This window comes from Vulpes lagopus, chromosome 9 (assembly GCF_018345385.1).
Source record: "Vulpes lagopus strain Blue_001 chromosome 9, ASM1834538v1, whole genome shotgun sequence".
NCBI lineage: Eukaryota > Metazoa > Chordata > Mammalia > Carnivora > Canidae > Vulpes > Vulpes lagopus.
Window position 1 is genome coordinate 28,650,105 of NC_054832.1, and position 22,356 is coordinate 28,672,460.

The following is a 22,356-nucleotide window of genomic DNA, read 5'->3' on the forward strand; positions in this document are numbered from 1 at the left end:
GTGTCATGCAGATAGACTTTTAGTGTATTTCCCATAAACATTTGCTTGCATTTGTTTTCTTGCATATAGTGACAGGATAAGAATATCTTCCTGGAGTAGACGAGACCAGTTTTCCCAAAAGCATATTCTGGTCTGATGTTCTAGATAGTAGACACTCTGTGTAGCAGCATTTTAAAACTGAAGTTTCCAAAACAGAAATGATGTATGCTTTATAAAGAAGGTGGGGAAGGGTAATTGTTAGCAGTGATTAGGTTTCCAAAAAATCCATGAAATAGGGATATAGGCTGGAGAGGGAAAATACCATTCTCTGGGGAACACAGTACTTTCTGACCTCACAATTCAAAATGAATTATTATTGAACCATCACCAAGGAGATACACTTGGAGATACTGATTGGCTATATCCCAGGTGGTGACCCATCTGGAAGAAACTAAATTGGATCTTGACCCTATGGGTTGGGCAGATTCACATTCACACTCCTGGAATAATCACTGGAATAGAATAGCAGGTCTAAGTCATACCTAGAAAAAGATATTAATAATGAGATGAGATCAGTTTTAGATCTATTGAAAAAAAGCCAACAGAATTCTGCATTGCTTTGACTTAGAATCTGTAAACAAACTATCAGTTGCATTAAAAAAAAAACTAAACTAAAAAAACCCCAAACCTACAAATGACAAGCAGGCAGGCAGGAAGGGCAATTGCAGACAAGTTAAAAATCCATAGACTTCTATCCTCCGTGGGGAGTCTTCATCTGGAAGTGTAATCGTCAGACTTTGGCTGACTTAGAATAGCAACTAGGCTTTTGAGAATGTTTCAGACTTTTAAAGCTAGATTCACTAGAAAGATTCACTTGACATGGCTCAGTAGTTTATACACAAGAATGCTCGAAAAGGATTTTCTTCCTTAAAATTTTTAGAGAAAAAGCCAACCCTTATTTTACATACTTGGTCTTGTCCTGGCTCTACTTTTCAATAATTACTTACATGTTAGTTTGTATCTTCAGAGTTACTTAATCTGATATTTCTCCTGTCTCACTCATCATTTAAGAGGCTCAAAGAGTTGGTTAAGAGCTGGATTAATCTAAAAATCAAATCTTCATGTCTTCTCAACTTATAATTCTGGCTATTTTGAGATTTATTTTACGTTAGAGTTGAATGATGACATCTACTTTATAAGACATAAAGAGTTCTCTCGGGATGAGATGTACAGTCAAGGGAATATAGTCGCTGGTATTATAACCGTGTTGTATGGCAACAGATGGTATCTTCGCTTGTGGTGAGTACGGCATAATGTATACAGCTGTCAAATCACTATGTTGTACATCTGAAACTAATGTAACATTGTGTGCCAGCTACACTTGAATTTAAAAAATCATCTCAGAATTTTATAAGCATTATGACATTTGTTTTTGTTTTTTTGTATAGTGAACATATTTGAAATCTCATTTTTACTTAATAAATTTTTTTCTACTTTACTCTGTAGTTTCAGATATTCATGAAATAGCACTATGCTGTGTTAAAGTGAAATGCTAGATGCAAACATTGAAACATTGCCAAATTATCAAATGTACAAATAATTTGGGGGAGTTTGAGAAATTACATATATTATGAATAATGTGAAATCAGTGTCTCAATTTTATCTAAGCTTTGAAGCCCCAGAAAAATAGTGAATTTCTCAACTTAAATGGAAAGAGCTACACTTTTAGTTTCTATCATTTGGCTCTTTCACAAATCTGCTCCATTTTGGGGGAAACAATTTTGTGATACTAGAAGGAAAATATGAATCATTCCTATGGGTTAAAATATCTTGGGCCAGGATTTATTAGAGCAATACTAAAGACTTTCTCTGCTCTGTTTCCAGGTACAAGTACTGGCTGTTTCCTCTTGGGTTGATAACGGCACAGATTCTCATTTACTTTGTGGTCCATTTTCTTCTCATTCATGAATCAGCTTTGGCTAAAGGTTATTTCAGAAGCCAAGCAGGTATCATCAAAAGATACTTTTGTGGCAGATAAATAAGTGTCAGTGACAGTGATGTCATCAAGCTCTGTGCTGAAATGATCTGACTCCTTGATGACACTGTAATTTAGGGCCACACTGTAGTTAGCGGGTTTCTCTACCGGCTTCTGCTTGCAGTTGCAGAGCTTTCTGAAGGCGGCACGGAATTTCTGGGACATGAGATTGTAAATCACCGGGTTGATGGCACTGTTGAGATAAATGCAAATTCTGCAAAAGAGCAAGAACCAATTTTCTTGGAAAGGGCTGGAGAGAAATGAGTTGACAACCACAAGAGTCCTGTAGGGCATCCATAAAAGGGCAAACAGAATTACAACCACTGCCAGCATCTTGGTGACCTATGGAGAAATAAAGAGAAATGCAGTGCAAACACAAATGAAAACAAAACAAACAAACAAATGAAAATAAAACACCTTCCCCCTTACTCCCACCCCAACCATTAGTTCCCAAGATGTAGTCTGAGAGAAGGACTTAAATAAATGCATGCAGTTTTGTTTGTGAGATCATCTCAGGAAGCAGGATTAAGGAAGGGTAAAAGAGAGATTGTGATAGAAGAAAAACTAAAATAGGGTGTATTATTGTGATGCTCCCTCTGTGGGGCAACTATGGATTAAGTAAGGCATTTCAGGATTATCTGTCCAGGGAAAGAGAGGCTGGGGCATTTATCCACTGGCTGCCAATCTCCCCACTTTGTTGAGGACTGTCTTAGGGGCTTTAACAGGCCCACACTTCCAGGATTCTCCTGCATGGAAACTCATGGGGGCTTTAGAGACTTTGAGGCAGAGAAGATGGACTGGGGACAGTGGATACTGGAAGCAGGATGTTCTCTGCAAGCAGGAACCATCCACTATTACAATGGCTGAAATCAGAGTCCAGCTAAGAGAATGTGACACAGGCCACCAAAAATATCTGTGACAAGTGTCAGGAGACCTAGGATCTAATCCTGTCTTTACTTACCTTATATGTGATGCTGAGAAATGATCTTAATCTTATAGGTCATCTGTAAAATGGAGCCAATATTGCTCCCCTAAATCAAATGAGGTAACATAATAGTCTGAAAAGGATAAAATGTCTTTAAAATAAGCCAATGGTTATGGAATATCTACTATGTGCCAGACACTCGACTAGCTGCTTTACATATGTTATCACATTTAAAAGACTGAAAATCCTCCAAAATAGGTATTGCATCTTTCATTTTTCAAATCAGAAAATGAAGCATAGATGCTGGTAAGTACTTTGGCAGAAGTGGTAGAGTCTCAGAGCCAGGACTGGAATCCAAGTCAGCCTGGATCCAAGGTTTTGCCCTTCCCACCACACAGCTTTCCTGTAGGATCAAGGGAGATGCAGGACAGAGAAAACAAACCTTGAAGTTTTACATAGAGCTGACCCTACTCCTAAGGACAAACAAAGCACAGGAGCTAGGACAATAGGGGGGATGAGGTTAATATCCAAGATTGCCCAGGGATCAGATCATCAAAAAGCATGATTTAGCAGATTCTGGAGATTGACGGACTCAGAGTTAGACCATTTGGTTTTGTCTACGTTAAGTGGTTTTAGGACCTTAATGAAGGCATTCACCTGTATTTTCATTTCTATATCTGAAAATATGCCTGATCATATGTTCATTTACTTCATAGAGATATCGAGAAAATAAAATTTAAAAATAATGAATATGATAAGGGTTTGGAAACTCTAAAGCACTATTGGAAATATCACGCTTTGATTAATGACAATATAAAAAGACCATAATATTTCAATTCTATGAAGGACATATTAAAATTATAGCAGTGGTTATCTTTGGGTGACTAAGATAATGACTGATTGCTTTTCTCCAAAAGCAACACTTTATACATTTTAAAATAAGTTTTCAGTGGCACCTGGCTGGCTCAGTCAGTGGAGTATGTGACTCTTGATCTAGGGGTCATGGGTTCAAGCCCCATGTTAGATGAGGAGCTTACTTAAAAAAAAAAACAACAACTTAAAAATAAATAAATAAAATAAAATAAGTTTTCAGTTACCTTTACTCTCTCACTGGGTTTGAGAAATCCTCAGCCCAGACTTTCTAGGTGTTCTAACTTGAAAACAAACTGAAATGGAAGGGGCAGATTCCTCCCCTCTCATCCCTTTTGACTTTTCAGCTGCTTTACTAAAACCAGTACTAGCAGCTTCTGTCTTGTTCTGGCATTGAGGGGGATCCTCTTTTGGGAGAGGGCTTTTTAAGGCCTTTAGTGTAGAAATAAAGATTTTACATCTAGACACGTACACTGTCATCAGTATCTACTATAAACTCATCTCCCAACCTTGTACTTAATCCTGATAATAGAATCCATCTTGGTTTCCTTTGTCAGAAAACCTCTCTTTTTTCCCTAGTGCTGGGGCTCTGTCTTTACTCTTAGCCATATCTCTTCTACCTCAGCTAGAAATTCCCCTTGCATCCTACATTGTGGGAATAATGCTACTCTCTTGCTATTTTTTCCTGGATTTATAGTAATTGCCTTGTTCCTTGGCTTTCCAAATATCATTTGCTGTAAGACTTTTCATCTATGGGCACAAATAGCCTTTGTTTCTTTGTTTGTTTTTTTAAACCATTGCTATCTCTTTTTGAACAACTCCTATTACTTGCTTGCGATAATACCTATGATCTATACACCTATTCTCATGTTACTGTTTCCCTCCCTTTTCGGGCCATTTTATCACTCCCCTGAAGCTCTTCCTGCCTTCTAAAAATGTGCCTAAATTCCCATTCTGCCTCACTCACTGTTCCCTGAGCTTCTCTTCAGACTCAGTGCATGGAGGGTAGTTAGACTTCATATTTTGCTAACTGGGGATAGAGAAGTTGTTCTGTGTGAGAAGGTGTAATTTTGACATTAGTTCATATAATGCCAGGTAAAATATTATTTCAGAGATTCTGACTTCTTTCATAGAAAAGAAGGATTTACTCAGTCAAGAGGTTAACTGAAGCCTAATTGTTAACTGAAGCCTAATTTTTTTTTTTCTGAGCACACTTTTAAGATTATGAGTAAGTACTTTAATTGGTCCTAGGAAATCAAAGACTTAATTCAGTGATAAATATTCTGAACTTTGGAAGGAGCTATAGTAATTATAATCTTTATCATCATCATCACTCACATCCTTGTCTTTGTCTCCTGTCTAGTACTCCAAGTTCTTTGACATTGGGTCACTGCTTCACACCTGCCAACAACCTTGCCAAGGACTAAGCATCCTATGTTTGAATCTCTGCTTGCTACACAATGAGACTGCTACCGTCACATTTCAGTTCTTTATGATGGTTTGTCACAAAGATATGTAAACAGTATCTTATCTAATGCTTATAATAGCTCAGCTAGTATTAGCTCCATTTTACATATGGGGAAACTGGGATTTAGAGAAAGTATGTGATTCATCTAAAGACACATGAGTAGTAAGTGACAAAGCTGTGATTCAACTTAAGTCTACTTAGACAAAGCCCATGCTCTTTCCTTTATACTTTGCTCTTTCTCTCTATGAAAGTCTTTGGCATTTCCAATGATAAGATTTCTACTGCGTTATCCCTATTGTGGTCACCGAAACATTTAACTTCTTCTAAACATAAATTCAACATATTTATTGCTGCTAAATTTCCAAACTTAAAGTTTGAATTTCACCTATCTTTGTGTTTTTCTCTACAATTGTCAGGTGAAGCATTAACCTACATTTAATAGCTACCTACCTCTTTTCACTTAATGTCAGTGAGGGAGCATTGTCTTTAACAAAAGCAACATGTTTCAAGGTTAATATCTCTGCCGTGTGCTTCCACCACCCCCCACCCCCCGGCAAAATCTGACATCATTAATAAAATTTTTATTGTAATGATCTATATTTGTCTACCTCTCTAATACATGGTAAGCTTTGTCAGGGGATGGGTAAGTTTATTCATTTCTTTGTCCTCAGGGATTTAGTACAGTATGTGACAGAAGATAGACCCCAGTAAATGTTGAATAAATTCTGGCATGGAAAGAATTATTTCTAGTTATGTAGCTATGATCACTTTCTGGATTTTGATACTCCAAAATTTTGTTGGAGGATTTTTACAAATACTACTTTTAATATTAAAAAATCTCTTTTAAGTGGAGATTGATTAATTAATAAACTGAGTCCTTAACACATTTCAGCTTTTTGTTGAAATAAATATATTTTTTAAAATGTAAGGAAGTGTGGAGTAAAACAAATATAATGATGTTTCTAAAATTGATCAAGTGGAAAATACATTTCCAGTGAGATAATAAGGAATACATTTACTCTCATTCATAATTATTGTTAGTTAATTCCCAACATCTTTGGTTGAGTTTAATCACTTTCTAAAATATTCACAAGTTTTAAGTGTTTCCATAGCTTGGATATTAAGAACTCCTATTCAGTATAGAAGCAAACACCTGGAAAGAAATGTTCTAGAGATCATCTTTCATACATTGTGGTTGTTGAAGTTTTATTTCTGTTGCTATTCCTTATCCCAAATGAAATGACAAAGATGCAAATTTGAAAATATCTTTGGGCCATTGTTTTTAAGCATTGACAGTTTTGCTAGGGCAATGTGATGAGATGAACGATTGCTTCTTTACAAGCCTCTGTACCAGGGCATAAAGTTCCTTGAGAAATAGTATGACACAATCTTCAGGGGAAAATGATTTTACAATATATTTCTATTGGGAAGGAATTTATCCATCCATTTAGGAGATACATTTGCGTTCCTACTATGTACCAGTCAATATCCTGTCTCTTGAGGATTCGACAATGATCCAGAGAGACATTGCCAATGGCTTTATGTACCTTATAATCTGATGGTAGTTGTAATACATTGTAATGAATCTGAAGACAGAAAAAATTTTTGGTTCTAGGAAAGCACCTGATCTGATGACCCTGAGTTCAAGTGGTGGTTTGTGAGGGCTTCCTGGTTTCAGTGACATCTATGCCAAAGTCTGGAGGTAAAGAGAGGCAGAAAGAATGTTCCTGAAGAGATTGGATATGTGTGGTAGCCTGGAGGCATGAGATAGTGAGGCCTATAATGGGTGCCAGGAGTAATTTAGTATGCAAGTTCCGGGGTGCCTGTGTGGCTCAATTGGTTGAGCGTCTAACTCTTGGTTTCAGTTTGGGTCTGATCTTAGGGTCATGAGATGGAGCCCCACTTTGGGCTCTGTGCTCAACACTGCATTTGCTTCAGATTCTCTCTCCCTCTGTTCCTCCTGCTCATGTTCTCTCTCAAATAAATAAATCTTTAAAAAAAAATTAGTATGCAGAGTTCCAATTGCAGATCATGTGAATAAGTAGAGCTCTATCTTTTTCTCTAGGAAGTTTGTGGAAACCATTACAAAAGTCATTATTTTTATCTGATAAGGTGATGTTACACTCTGTAGGGTGCTTGACCTTCATTGCTAGGACAGAAGGAGAGATGCAGCTGTTAAAGGAGATATACTGTTGAGTTCTGAATGTCAGCTCCATGAAGCCATTTTAATCAATGAGACAGCTGTTTTTGCACAGTATACTGAGGACAAGAAAAGGAGGCTGATTAAATTGATTACATGTAACCAATTGATTAAAATAGTGTTTAGAGAGAGATTGCTTACAGAGATGGTTGAGAAGAAGAGCAGGATGGGAACAGGAGGAGCTAAGCAAGGGCTTCTGTCCTTGGCCACCATGGTGAAGGGTTATCTTTCTTTGAGGATCAGCTTGAAAATTTTAAATCAAGCCCTATATATATTTTACTCTTCATTGTATTTAGCTATATGGTATAGTGGCATATAGTTCTCATAAAAGAGTTTGGATTCAGTCCTTCTCAATACATCCTTTTGTAATCATTTTAAAACCTCTAGATAAAGACCCTACTAGCAATTTTTCTTCATTTCTTTTTTTAATGTGAACTGGATAGATTTCTATCTTCTGATTGTTAAAGTTGAGATTATGGTTCCTTCAGGGGCCACTAGTTCAACTGTGCATATGTGTGCTCCAGGTGAAACACCAGGCTAATTAGGTTCTCTATTTCAACCAGCAAGGATCCTTGTTTTATTAACTACTATCTCTACTGCTGGTACTATGACTTTTACTACAAGTTCTAAAACTAATAACTAAAGTTTGTATATTGCTTTTTTAAAAAAAGTGTTAGATATATGGGAAAGTTGCAAATATAATAGAGTTTCCATATACTTTATACCAAAGTCCTCTATTATTAACACCTTATATGGGTGTGGTGAATTTGTCACAATTAACAAACCAATACTGATAATTTTCTTATGGAGTTAGTTAACTTCATACTTTATTCAAATATTATTAGTTTTTTTTTTTTTTCTGGTGTGCTTTTTCTGTTCTAGGATATTATCCAGGATACCATGTTACATTTAGTCATTACACCTCCTTAGGTTCTCTGGGAAGTGACACTTTCTCTAACTTTCCATAATTTTGATGGCCTTGATAGTTTTGAGGAGTACCAGTTAGGTGTTTTATAGAATATCTATCAATTTGAGTTTGGCTGCTGTTTTTCTCATGCTTAGAATGAAGTTATGGATTTGGGGGAGGAAGGCCACAAGGTGAACTGCCATTCTCAACACAATATATCAAGGGTGCATGTTATCAACTTGACTTATGACTAATGCTAACCTCATATATTGCTTTATTGAGATATAATTTACATATAATTAAATTCACTCACTTGAAGTGTACAACTCAAGAGTGTTTAGTATATTCATAGAGTTGTATAACCATTACTACACTCAAATTTTAGAACATTTTCATCATCCTGAAAGACACCTTATACACATTAGAAGTCACTCTCACCTTCCTCAGCCCTCTGTTGCCCTATGCAACCACTAATAAACTTATGGCTCCATAGGTTTGCCTATTTTAAACATCTCATATGAACGAAATTAGTCTTATGTGGTATGACTGGCTTCTTTCACTTAATATAATGTTTTAAGGTTTATCCATGTTGGGGTATGTATCAGTACTTCATTTATTTTTATTGTTGAAAAATATTCCACCCTGTGAATATGCCACATTTTATTTGCCTATTCATGAGGGCAGTTTGCACTTTTTGTCTGTAATGAATAATACTACTATGAACATCTGTGTAAAAGTTTTTATGTGGATATATGTTTTTACTTTTCTTGGGTGTATACCTGGGTTGTATATTGCTTTTTAAGTTATAAACCATTTGGGAATATTAAACATTTAATTTGATTTAATTGAAACAATTCCTAGAGATAATTATTAATATAATACCTAGTGAAAAATACGAATTGGTTAGACATATTAGGACTCAAAAAAGATACAGAATAAAGACAAATTTAAAACACTTGGGACATAGTCTTAGGCTGCTCTTGGAAACTGGAAAACTGCAAGACAGAAAAACACAAGAAGAAATGGATATTTTTGGAGAAATGTATTATTCATTTATACTAATAAAAACTTTCATTTATCAGGCTAGCTTATTTGGAGTGGGTTCAAGAGAAGGTGGAAGAAGTGGATAGTGACTGTAAACATATATTTTTAGGACTTTTGCTGGAAAAAGGATGGTAAAATAGAAGGGTTGCCAGAGGGAGATGCAGAGTCAATTTATTTTTTTTTTAAATGGAAGATATTATATCTTTGTTTGCTTGGGGAACGGTGCCACAGAGAGGGGGAAATTTGTGATCCAAGAGAGAGAGAGAAAGAGAGATAATTGAAAGAAAGATAACAATAGGGAATAGTATGGGGGTGCACAAGTGGTAAGGTTGGCCTTTTCTCAATCATACATACAAAAACACTTGTATAATATATTCTCTTTTTTCTCAGCCACACTTAATCTATCTAGATAATGCAGGGGAAAATTCTACCTTTCTTGTCAATTCCCTGAATCCTGAGTGGGGTCCTAGTGGCAGCTAATTGTTTAATTCCTTGGAATTAACCAAGTACTTTCATGGTCAGCAAGCCATTTTGTGTTTATATCCCTATGCGACCTATAGGACAAGTGTTATAGTTCCCATTTCATTGATGAGGGATGGAGACTGATTTCAGAAAAGCAGAGAAACAAGGTCATACAATTTACATATATAAATACAAACAGCAATGCTAGTTATTGGATTAAGGTCTTTTGATATTACATCTAGTTTTCTTTCTAGATAGTTACAGAAATCAACATATATACCAAGTTGAAGACTTCTAATTGTTGTAAATAATGTTTATGAAATATTTGGAAAGGGTAATATTTTTTGGCAGGAATCATTGGTAGCCCTGGGATTATGCATGTTTTTTGCCCCTCATCAGAATGCTACATTTATAAAGCACTGATTAGGGAGAAAAAAGGCAGATAGGGCTCATTCATACAGGGGAAAAAAAGTAAACAATAAAACTTAAAATGCAAAGGTAATAAAATAGAATAAAAAATAAAATGGGAACTTCTATTTTTGGGGCCACAGTTCAATTAGTAGCATGTCATTCGTGAGAATCTGGTTACCTGGTTTTTGGGGACATTTTGATTAATTATCAGAGATTAGTTTATTAGTCTGTCTGGGAAGTCATAAGGAGTTGGTTGATACTTCAATTCTCTGGAAGGTTTAGTTGGAATTCTTGTAATGATTCAGAGAAAAATTCAGACTTTTGATTTTATGTATGATTCAGAAAAGGTTCTGTGCTTGGTCACGGGTCTTGCTATTATCTAGACATTCTTCCTTGAGAGAGACAGGCTGCAGCATACCACTATATGCCCGTGAGTGGCAAAGTGTGGTGGATATGGAAGAAAGAGTTGGAATTGGCTTGTAACATCTTGGTTTCACAATCCCTCTCTTGGTGGATCACATGACTTAATGTCTGAACTTCATTTCCCAGAGTCAGTAAATGTGCAATCTATATTTCTCCCCAAAGTTTCTCCATTTCCAACATTCTAAGAAAATCTAACTTATATGTTATTAATGGTAACACAATATTCCGACATGTTTGTGATTATTTCCACATAATTGGGTTTTGTTATTTGGGGGAGGTAAGGCCAGGTAAAGGGAGATAGTACCTGGAGCACACTATTCCTCAAGTGCTGATAGACTATAGGAACAGAGTCAATGCTGATAGCAGTGATTGTCAGTAATTACCTTAACTGCTGTGTTCACAGGGATGATGTAGCTTCCTGAAATGCTGAAGAAATTACTAGAATTCATTTTAACTTCCTGTAGCAAATTAAGAACATGGTGTATCTCTATATCCAGAACCCTGGCTTCCTAACCTTTTATTATTTTCCCTTTAAGGGCATTCTTACTGAAATATTATTGAAGAAATTGAATCATAGAGATGTATTGGAGCATTACCTTGGGAAGAAAGCAAATAACTGACTCCTCTTTAAGGAGTACTGTCAATTTAAAGACGGAATCTATAGACGTTTTAAAAGGAATGCTGAAATAAAAATTATTTTATAACAGGTACCAGGGTCCACTCAAATATTTAGCTGAAATTCAGTGGTAGAAGATAAAGATTTCAGGGCAACCTTAAATACTGTGGAAAAGCTTTCTTAAAACTAAAAGGGCAAAGCTATGTAATGGGAGATGATAACCATATCAGTAACTTGTGTTGGAAGGCTCTTTACCAATTTTTTTTTTCGCTCTTTACCATTTTTACAATGAAAGATCTTCCAGACTGTCATAGCAGGTAACTAATTTGTGGATCATAGGCTCTTTACTTGTTTTGGATCCCACATTCTATAACACCAAAGTTCTGTTTTCGGTTTCATGATCACAGTAAATCAACAATAAACTTATATTGGCTCTCTAACATACAAAAGGTTGGGAGAAGTCCTTAGTAAATATGCCTCCCACATAACAAGTGCTCAATGCGCAGCTGAATTATTATTTGAATAAATATTTGTTTTTCACAAATGTAAAATATAATTGTGGAGGTATATGTAGGTTTAGGACTCTTTAAATTAGTAAGTGTTCTAGTTCTTGTACTTCTGGCTGGAATATTCCCAATTTCAAAAGTGTACTTCCTTCTGGAAACATTCTCTTGGTTAATGAATACAAAACAGTTAGCTTTAATATTCTAAAGCCATTCTTTAAAGAGTAACAATATGTTCTGTGTTTGGATCCTGTCCATGTTCTCCTGCACTGCTGCATTTTAACAAAGTGTTCTGTCACTGGGAATATTTTGCTCTCAGATGGCCTTCAGCAAAGTGATCAATGACCCTTTGCATTTTGTTACATTAATTGAGCCAGTTGAAGAATAAACTTGAAGAGACAATTATGTAAGTCTGAATTTAGGTAAGCTTCTACACTGATTGGGAGCTCTGGGATTTTCTTTTTCCAGTGTTCTGCCTTGTTTTGACTTAGAGTCTGACAATTTTTAAAAGACGGTTGTAATCAATGTGAGGTGTTTTGTACTATGGAATGAGATCATTGGTGGGATTTTTAAAAATTGAATGATGGAGGCACCAAAGGGTTTGGAATCAACTCAAAGTCAGTTAAAATACAATAAAAGTGAATAAGGTCTGAGTGGTGATTCATGGTGGAGAGATCATGGACTGTCAAATCCTGCTTATGGATTACTTAAAGATTTGTTGGCAAGAAGCCATCTCGTGATGCTAATGCATGGGTTCTTGACTCCACCTGTCAAGTACTTTATCTAAATATTCCATTAAGAACTTTGAGCCATTCTGGCTAGAATTACAGAGTACTTTCTGGACTCTATTCTGATTTTAAAATGTCCATGAAAATAGTAGCAGAGATTCATAGTAGAGAAATTTTGGTTGTATTCAGTGAAGCTTGAGGAAGAAGTATAGATTAAGGGAGAAGTAGGAATTAGGGAAATAAATAGTGATACAATATTTTTAAGTATGGATTTATAAGAGTAGTATTGAAAAAAAAAGTCTCCACAATTGTAAGGGTGCTGAGAAAGCAGACTTGTCAAGCAGAGCTGTTTTCTGAGTGAGGCATTTGTGGGGAAAAGCAAGTGGGCTCTATATACTAGGATGGGGGCTGCATGTGCCAGGATGGTCATGAGCCGGCACTGCCCTTGGTCAGATATACGAGGACAGTTGAGAGGTGGAATTACACAGGACATATTTCCATGTAGAACACCATGCATCCCTTCCTCCATGACACCCCCAGATGCTTTACTAAGCATCACCAAATACCAAGTATGAGGACCCTCATGGGAAACAGAGAGAGCTCTGCACCCAAGTCTGATTGTAGGAATGAACCCTCAAAGCCCATACTTTCTTTCAAGAGCAAAGTTAGGGAGAGGTACAAAGAGTGGAGAGTGGAAAACATGATGGACACTGAGCTATTAGTGGAACTAGAATTCAGGGCTAAATCATACCAAAACCTTTCAGGATAAGAGAGACCCTGAGTGGCTGTCAGTCTCACTTTCTGAGAATCTCAGAATCTCTGAGTCTGTTAGAGGATGACTGTGCAGTATTTCTTAACATGTTTCAGTCTAGAATGAGGAAATAAGGATGAAAATGGATGGCATTCTAATCTAGCAGTAGGAATTAGTGGATGGAAGGGAGTAGGAACATTCAGATATATGCAATGCCTACTATGTGCTGGGCAGTGTGCTTGGTATTTTCTTCATATCAGCCCTAATATATCTGCATTTTATAGAGGATAAGACTGATGCCGAGTCACATGCTTATGAATAAAAGCCACACTTTAAGAGCAAGTATATTTCACTGCAAAGTCTCCTTATGCTCTTCTCTACACTTACCTTGAATTGGGGGCAAAAAAAATTTGTTTTGAAGTTTGCAAAACCGAAAAACAAAAGGTAGGATGAAAGTTTGGAAGTGGTGAAGACTGAGTGTATGGAACAGAGAACCTGAAAAATGAATTCCTAGTTCTACTCAAGAGTTTATGCTCAGGACCTAACAGAGCTATCCCATTCCCTCCGCTAGGTTCTGAGGGAACATGTTTTTTGAAAGTTTTCTATTTTGTGGGCTATCCTGTTAACAGTAGAAAACAGCCTGGCGCTAGGCAAAATGTAGTTTTGGAGGATTCTCCACAAAACTTCCCTCAACATTAGCAACTATTGTAGTGTGGAGGTTTCAGGGTTGGTTACAGTCTGATAGAAGTAGGAAAGGAAAGGATGGCTTCCCTTCTGTTGCTTTGATGTTTTCTTGTTCACAGGAGGCCAATATTTGGAAACATGCTGGGAAGGAGAATTGGGATTTAAATTATAATAACATCTGTAGAAAATAAAATGTCACTCTAAATTCTTTCAAGAGCCATCCTGGAACAATGCTACAGTGTGTCTGCTCTGGGGTTGAGTGTGCTACTTAGCCTTTTCTAAATGCTCTCTCTTCCAGGTAAATTACTGGTGAATGACTAAGCATGTGGAAAAGGCTGCCTTATCATCTTATGTTGGTTTTCTTACCTTTGCTCTCTAGGATGTGTTTACTTCTCCTGATCATTTTTCTCTTTGGTCCCAGTCCTTAGAAATTCTGAATGAGGGATCTTGGCTGGCTATGAGCTGGGCAACCAGTTGCTGGCTCTAACACTTCTACGAAGATATTGATTCTTTCTGAGGGAGATATTTCCCAATCTCATCTCTCCCCTGTGCTTCTCTGGCCCTAAAGCCTGGTGAGGATAACAACGTAGACAGTGATACAGACAAACAATCCCTCAGCTCACCCAGCAGGGGATGAGAAATCAATGAGAATGTTTTAAAATGTAAACTCTGAATGATGGAGGGGAAGAGAGGTAATCTCTAAATAGAAGTGAACCTCTCAAGGCTGCCAAAGTTTTAATGGGCATTTAGTGGTCTTGCTCCTAAAGATCTTGGACAAAGTGCCTTATCACAGTGCTAAGAGCAGCTGGAAGGCAGCTAACTCCTTCTCTACCTGGGTTTCTCTCAGAAGAGACCAAGCTCTACCATGATTGGGCCTCTCTGGAGTTACAGAGTAAATTTTCTAGCTGTCCCAAAAGAACTCACAGAAACAGCCAAATGGGGAAAATAAGTTTCTTTCCTTCAGCAAGTCATAAATTTAGCACTTTTTACTGATTTTTAGTTCTCTCATGGGCTAACCATGGGACTCAGAATCAGAAGACTTGGTTTGAAATGTCAGCTTTGCCAATCATCGCCACTCAAAGCTTTCTGAGCCTTGATGTCTCAGTTAATATGAGAATATGTTTGAGGATTAATTGCGAAGAGGATGTGAAAACGCATTGAAACAAATTCTATACCTTTCTAATACAAGGTGCTATTATATTCCCTACCATGTCTTGAAATCCGCTTCCTTGGTAAAGGGGTGCTAGCTTTATCACCCCTTGATCACCTAACAGATTGAATGGAGCTACTTTGCATTTATCTGCTTTTACCCGTTTTTTTTTTTTTAATTTTTTTATTTATTTATGATAGTCACACAGAGAGAGAGAGAGAGGCAGAGACACAGGCAGAGGGAGAAGCAGGCTCCATGCACCGGGAGCCCGACGTGGGATTCGATCCCGGGTCTCCAGGATCGCGCCCTGGGCCAAAGGCAGGCGCCAAACCGCTGCGCCACCCAGGGATCCCCTGCTTTTACCCGTTTGACTAAAAATCTATATGAGTCTACAAGGTGTACAATGCAAACTGCAGCATGCTGGGCTTGTGCTATGAAGTCCAAGCTTTTACCATAGATTATTTCTATTTATTTAATTTTTAAAAGATTTTATTTATTTATTTAAGAGAGTCTACGAGCAAGGGAAGCAGCAGAAGGAGAGGGAGAAACAAGCTCCCCACTGAGCAGGAGCCCGATGCAGGGCTCAATCCCAGGACCTTGGGATCATCATCTGAGCTAAAGGCAAATTCTTAACCAACTGAGCCACGCAGGTGCCCCTTACCATAGATTATTAAGTCATTAGTTTCTTTTTAATGGTATTGTCCAGATAGTATTAGCATAGTGGTTGAGGGAACAGGCTGGATTCTAATTCTAGTTCTGTGTCTTTCTAGGTGTATAAAATTGGGCAAGATATCTCATGCCTATAAGCCTCAGTATACTCATCTGTGAAATAGGAGTAAGTGTAAAGAATACATGAGATAATTTATGTAAAGGGCCCGCATAGAGTATTGTCTTCAATAAATAACAGATCAAAATAATAAATAAATAACATATCATTTTAACCATCTCTGGGAAAATGTGGAAGATTTAACTAAATGGAAGAGAAGATTCTGACAACAACAGCAAATAATAATTCCTTACTGTGCTCAATATATCTTAAACATAGTATCAGGGAATTTATTGAATTATTTAATCTTTGCAGTATTTATGAAGTAGGCATTCTTTTCATTTTAAAGATAAAGAGAATGATATCCAGAGAAGAGAATATTAACTTTCTGGAGAGTGTTCAGTACTAATCTTTCCCTAGGTTCCTTTCTCTCATTTCTTCCTGCTTATTTCTATGTACTAACAATCCCGTTCTGAGAGAATCCTATTGCATCATCTGTTTGTTTCTTGTCTCTCTCATCTGTAGAATGATGGCTTCTTGAGGATCCCTGCCCTACCCAACATGCAAGGAGCAACATGAACATCTGGCACCCAGTAGGTGCTGAATATATTTATATATTCAAGAAATGAATGAATGAATGAACAATTCACTAATGCTACCCTACATATTGCTTCTTCCATGTAGTTCCATGTGGTTGTTTGGTACTTCCAGTCCTAATCACAAATGCCATTATTATTTTGGGTCTGATTTCTTTTCTGATATGTAAGATCTTGATGGCAAGAATACTGTGTACTGCATATTTTTATCTCAAGCCCCTGAATCAAGGTTTGGCATTAAAAAATGCTTAAAGTTAACAATTAAAATCAATGTGAAAAGATTCAGTCTCAAGATGGGGCATGATAGATCAGACTGGAATTATGATGAAGAAAATTTTCTGGGAAACAGCTTGTTATTCTGTAGAAATAAATAATTGTTGGATATAATGTTATGAAGAACTTAGGAAATGTGAAGAACTAAAGAGATGCTAAGTCAATATGATTTATGCTGAGGTCATTTCCCATTACTGATGTTGATTGATAGTGTATTAATATATACCAAAGTGGGGTTTGCCTTTAAAAGATACAAACCCACTCTGACAGTCATTCTTCTCTGTCTGCTGTCACATCTAGTCATGTGTGGATTCCGTCCCTCATGAAGGTGTAGAAAACCATTTTTCTGGATGTCACTCTGCATCTTAAATTTGTATTTTTAGAGCCCATTGAAATCAAGGATTCTCCCATATAATGGGCAAAGTATTTTCTTCAGGGGATATAGAGTCAAGATGACGTTAGGGAATACACTAGCTACTAATTAAGGCTGCCTGCGATAAGCTTGAACTTTCTTGTTTTCGGTGATTTTGAGATAATTCTTGTTTTGGTTATATTGATTTAATATGTATTTTAATTTATTTCCCACACACCTACCACATACCTGTACTGAGTATATATTTTCACCAATAAACTTTTAAATACGAATAGGTTAAGGGTCAGCAAACCTTGACTATAAGGAGCCAAATGGTAAGTATTTTAGCCTTTAGGGGCCCACAGTCTCTGTCATAACTATTCAACTCTGCCACTGTTAATATGAAAGCAGCCACAAACAACACATGGATGTATAGGCATGGCTGTGAAGGTTAGTTAGAAAAACAAGCAGGGGAGCTGGATTTGGCCCATGACCATAGCTTGCCAACCAGTGGAATAGTCTAATACTTCTGGTAAAGGAGATAAATGTCATATAACTTATTTCAAACTACTATTGTGATTTATGGCTAATTTCTTCAAATTATTCATCTAAATATGAACAGATCCTCTGAGAAATATCAATTAATGCTGGCTCTCAGCTTGTGGGCCAAAGTTTTGTTTTTCTTCTTTTTTTTTTAAGATTTTATTTATCCATGAGAGACACACACACACACACAGAGAAGCAGAGACATAGGCAGAGGGAGAGAAGCAGAAGCCCTGCGGGCAGCGTGATGCAGGACTCGATCCTGTGAGCCAGGATCACAACATGAGCCGAAGGCAGATGTTCAGCTGCTGAGCCACCCAGGAACCCCTGGGCCAAAGTTTTGATTGAAAATTTGACTTCTCTTATGACAGAATCACCTTGAGCATTATCACTCTAAAAAATGTCACCTAAAAAATTTATGCTAATATGGTACTTTTAATAACCCTAGGAGCTACTTTCCCAGAAGATGTGTGCTCTTTTGGATGATGAATTCAAGAATGGTGTAGAAAGCAGTACAGGAGCCAGTTGGAGAGGACGGTGGTGGGTCCTGCTGGCCCAGAGCAAGCCAGTCCCTTGGTTTTCATATCAGACTCTCCTAATTTTCCAATGTCAAATATCCTCTTTTACAGAAGCCACTCTATGCTGGAATCCCAGCTCCAGCACTTAACAGCTGTTGGACTTTAGGCCCATTTCTATTTCTGAGTCTTAGTTTTCTCTTTAGTAATAATGGTGAAAGAAATTTTACCTGTCTCCCAGAGTTGTGGGGATAAATGAGATGATGTTGATCAAGTGCTTATGCAGTGTTTGGAACATAGTAAATGCTAGAAAAGAAAAGCTAATTTTGAAACTAACAATTAAAATCACTCATTACTTACTGTGCATCAGATCCTGTTCTGTGTTTCATTTACATATTAGCTAATTTATTCTCAACAATAGCATTGTGAGGAAGGTAATACCATTACCTCCATTTTACAAATGAGAGAACCCATATATACTTACAAGTAGGCAACGCTGGGATTTGATCCATACAGTTTGCCCCCGTCTGTGTTTTAACCACTCTGGCTACCACCAAAAAGATAGAAGTCTCTTGTCCTATCTGTCCCTAAAAAAGGAAACTGTTTCTTATTTCTCAGATGGAACTAGGTAGATGTTGTCATATTTTCTCTTACAAAAATGAAGAGAATCAGCACTGTATATAAGTAAGAGAACATTGTCACAAACTTCTCTCAATCTCTGACCTACCTAGAGGTCTCTATCCCTGCCGTAGGAAAAACGTTTCGGTTCTGAATTAGACTGTAGAATGCCTTTTCTTCTAGAAAAAGTGTTATAAAAGTTAATGAAAGATAATTGAATACTATCACTGCTATACTTCCTGTGCATAAAAGCTAAATGACTTATGTAGGCTGGCATGGTGTTTTAACATTTCATTAATGGGAAAAATCCTGTTGTTTCAGGCATTGATTTATAAATGACATTTGCTAGTGTCTGCATATAGAATCAAAATAACACTGCACTCTGAAAATGGGCTATTTATTTTATATATCTGCTCCCCTATTTAAAACCACCTCCCTCCTATTTCAGTATTTCATATCCTCCTCATCTGCTTAATTTTTCTCCAATATCTGATATACTACTTGTATTTTATATACTGTGTTTATCTATTCTCTGTTTCCCATTTTCCTTAAAATGTAAGCTCCACAAGACAAGGATCTTTGTCTCATTTGTTCACTACTGTGTTCCAAAGGTCTAAAACGGTGCCAGGAACACCCAAGCAGGTGTTCAGCACATTTTGTGCCATACACGAATCACTGTAATCGTCATATATATATATATATATATATATATATATATATATATGAGATATGTACCTCATCTCTGAGTTACTAGCACTGTGGGCAAGTGCATGAGGGAGCAGAGTGTAACGTTACTGTCAGAGGCTTTGGATTAGATGCTAGGATTAGATCCCTTGTTCTTCCATTTCTTGATTGGATGACTTTGAGGTTAATGCTGTTAAATCTCAGGCTCCTCATCTTTAAAACTGAGATGATAACTTATACCCATGTTCAGGTACAAATGTGATGATGTGCAAAAATCCCTGAGCACCATACCTAGCACACGGTATGAGCTCAGTAATACTAGCCGTCTGAAAGGTGAGCAAATGACTACCAGCCATGTAAGTGGGACATACTATTTTCTGGGTTAGGTTACACTGGTGGGAGGGAGACCAGACAAGTAACCTGATGCATGATATTGACTAAAGAATCTAAGCTAGAATATTTAAACAGTGACTAAAACTGGGATGCAGAGATTTTGAGGATCACTTGGGAAAATTTTTCAAAACACTTCACACTCCTGGGGAGTTGGCGACATTGCCTCCCTTTACAATTTGTGGGAGATGTGCTTCTGTACTGAGGGAACATGTCCTATTCCTCAGGGGCTTTGGAGTAAAATAATAGTTGATAGCAAATTTACAATACATTATTAAGGTGTGATATATTCAAATCTTTCTAATGACTGTAAGCATGGCATATGTATGAAATATTGGCTAGTTAGTACACAGGGAATGAATCTCTGCTCACTAAAGAGGCTTTCGTGCACAGCATTTCCCTAGCATGACTATGTAACAGCTTACTGAGATGTTTTACTTCTGAATGAAGGTGTTTCTATTGCTCTGTAGGGAAAAATGGTTTTGTGAATTTTATCATAGCTAATTATCATAGTTCAAGTCACCCTTATGATAAATTATCGTTTGTGGAAGAATTCTTTATATTCCTCAGTGTTACTAAAGAACTTGACTCTATCCTTAATACTGAGATCGTATTGGGTCAATTTAGCTGAGGCAGAAAGGTGATCTTCTTGAATAAATAAATTTCTAATTACAATAGCTTTATTCTCACTCTTTGTGAAAGATAGCAGGATTGTCTGAAAGTGGGCTTACATTTAGGTTTTGGTTTGCAAAAACTAGAGAACCTTCCTCTAATGCTACCAAAATTTCTTAGTGATCATTAAAAATTATTTAAGAAGATAATTCACACTGTTACAGCCCAGAATTTTCTGTCTTCTGACTAACTGGGCATAATAGGAACATGAGTTTTCTTTTAGGACCTCAGTGTTCATTAAAAAAATAAATTCAAGACTGTATTTTTTACTTGTGGTATATGCATGGATAATTGTCTGTATCAAAACATGTTTAGGGGGCAGCCCCCGTGGCGCAGCGGTTTAGCACCGCCTGCAGCCCAGGGCGTGATCTGGAGACCCTGGATCAAGTCCCACATCAGGCTCTCTGCATGGAGCCTGCTTCTCCCTCTGCCTTTGTCTCTGCCTCTCTCTCTGCATCTCTATGAATAAATAAATAAAATCTTAAAAAAAAAACAAAAAAACAAAACATGTTTAGGGCACTTGCTTTGGGCTCCGGTCAATCCCAGGGTCCTGGGATCAAACCCCAAGTTGGGCTCCTGCTCAGTGGGGACTCTGCTTCTCCTTCTACCCTTTCCCTTGCTCATGATCTCTCTCAAATAAATAAAATTCTTTAAAAAAAATATTTAGGATGAATACAATACGCCTGATTTGATTTAATAACCATTCTTAATTAATTATTCTGAGGAAATGAGCAGAGTTGAGAAGGAGCCAGTAACAGAAACTATTCATTAGCTTAAAAGCCACAGCCCGTAACGGCAGGTTTTCCACCTGTCTGAAGTTTGGGTCTGCACTGGATTTTGAGTGGCTGACACAGACTCCTTGAGTTGGGAGAGCTCCTCTGAGGAATAAACAAACATCGTGTGGGATGTAGTCACTGATAAAGGAAGGGTTATTCTGTGGAACCTCTCTGGCTTTTGCCTTTTGTATCTCAAGAGTCTCAGTGAGGCACAGAAACTCCGTGTGCTAGCTTCTGCACGAGAAGGGTCAAGCACCCTCAATTCCGCCCACCCCTGTTTATTAAGAGTGTTTGCACTTCAGAATGCCCTCTTCCTATGAGATAAAGTCAGCAGCAAAGTAAAGTCAAGAACTGTCTGCAAAATGGAGTTATGTTCCTTTTATCAAAGGCTAATTGCTTTTAAGTATGTTCTGGCGTCCTTCAATGATAAGTTAGAAAGAGCCGGGATGTTTAAGGGGAAGGCAAAAGACTGTGAACATCAGACACATCAGCTGAGGATGCTGATAAAGGAGAGATCTGGCTCAAGATTGTGAGGAAAGAGTTATGGTCCATGAACTGGTCCTATCCACAACTGAGGCTCCTGGCTTCTATGGATTTAGAGGCAGGCTTCAGATGGAACTTTGTGGCAAATGAAGAAATTTCTGCCCTTGGTAATGCATCAAATCCTATCTATCTTTATCATAAGACCCTTGCCTCAATGAAAGGGAATGAAGCACCAAGTGTAAATTGTACTGGTTGTGGGGCGGGTTATTCTTTGTAACAGAAGAGGGAACAATGAAATGGCCCGTGTACATATGGCACCACACACATAAAGACCTTCAGGATCAGTGCCTTGGTTGCCCAAAGAGAGGGATGGATTTTCCTAATCCATGCTTAAGATGTTTATTGGGAATGAATCCCAGAACAGGACCAGTACAAAGTGTTTGGGTGTCACTAAGAAATTCAGATTTTCCTGTAATTTACTATCACACCAGTTTCTTGTTTCTTTTTTTTTTTTTAATTTTTATTTATTTAT

At 37.3% G+C, this 22,356-nt stretch overlaps 1 protein-coding gene across 1 annotated transcript in view; it reads right to left on the bottom strand.

Moving 5' to 3' along the window:
- Positions 1-1,531: 1,531 nt before the first annotated feature.
- TRHR (thyrotropin releasing hormone receptor) overlaps positions 1,532-22,356 on the bottom strand; it is a 37,987-nt gene continuing 17,162 nt past the window's right edge. Inside the window, exon 3 of the mRNA XM_041769608.1 lies at positions 1,532-2,356. Within this exon, the coding sequence (XP_041625542.1) occupies positions 1,949-2,356 (408 nt within the window). The 3' untranslated portion in view covers positions 1,532-1,948. The remainder of the gene's footprint in view (positions 2,357-22,356) is intronic.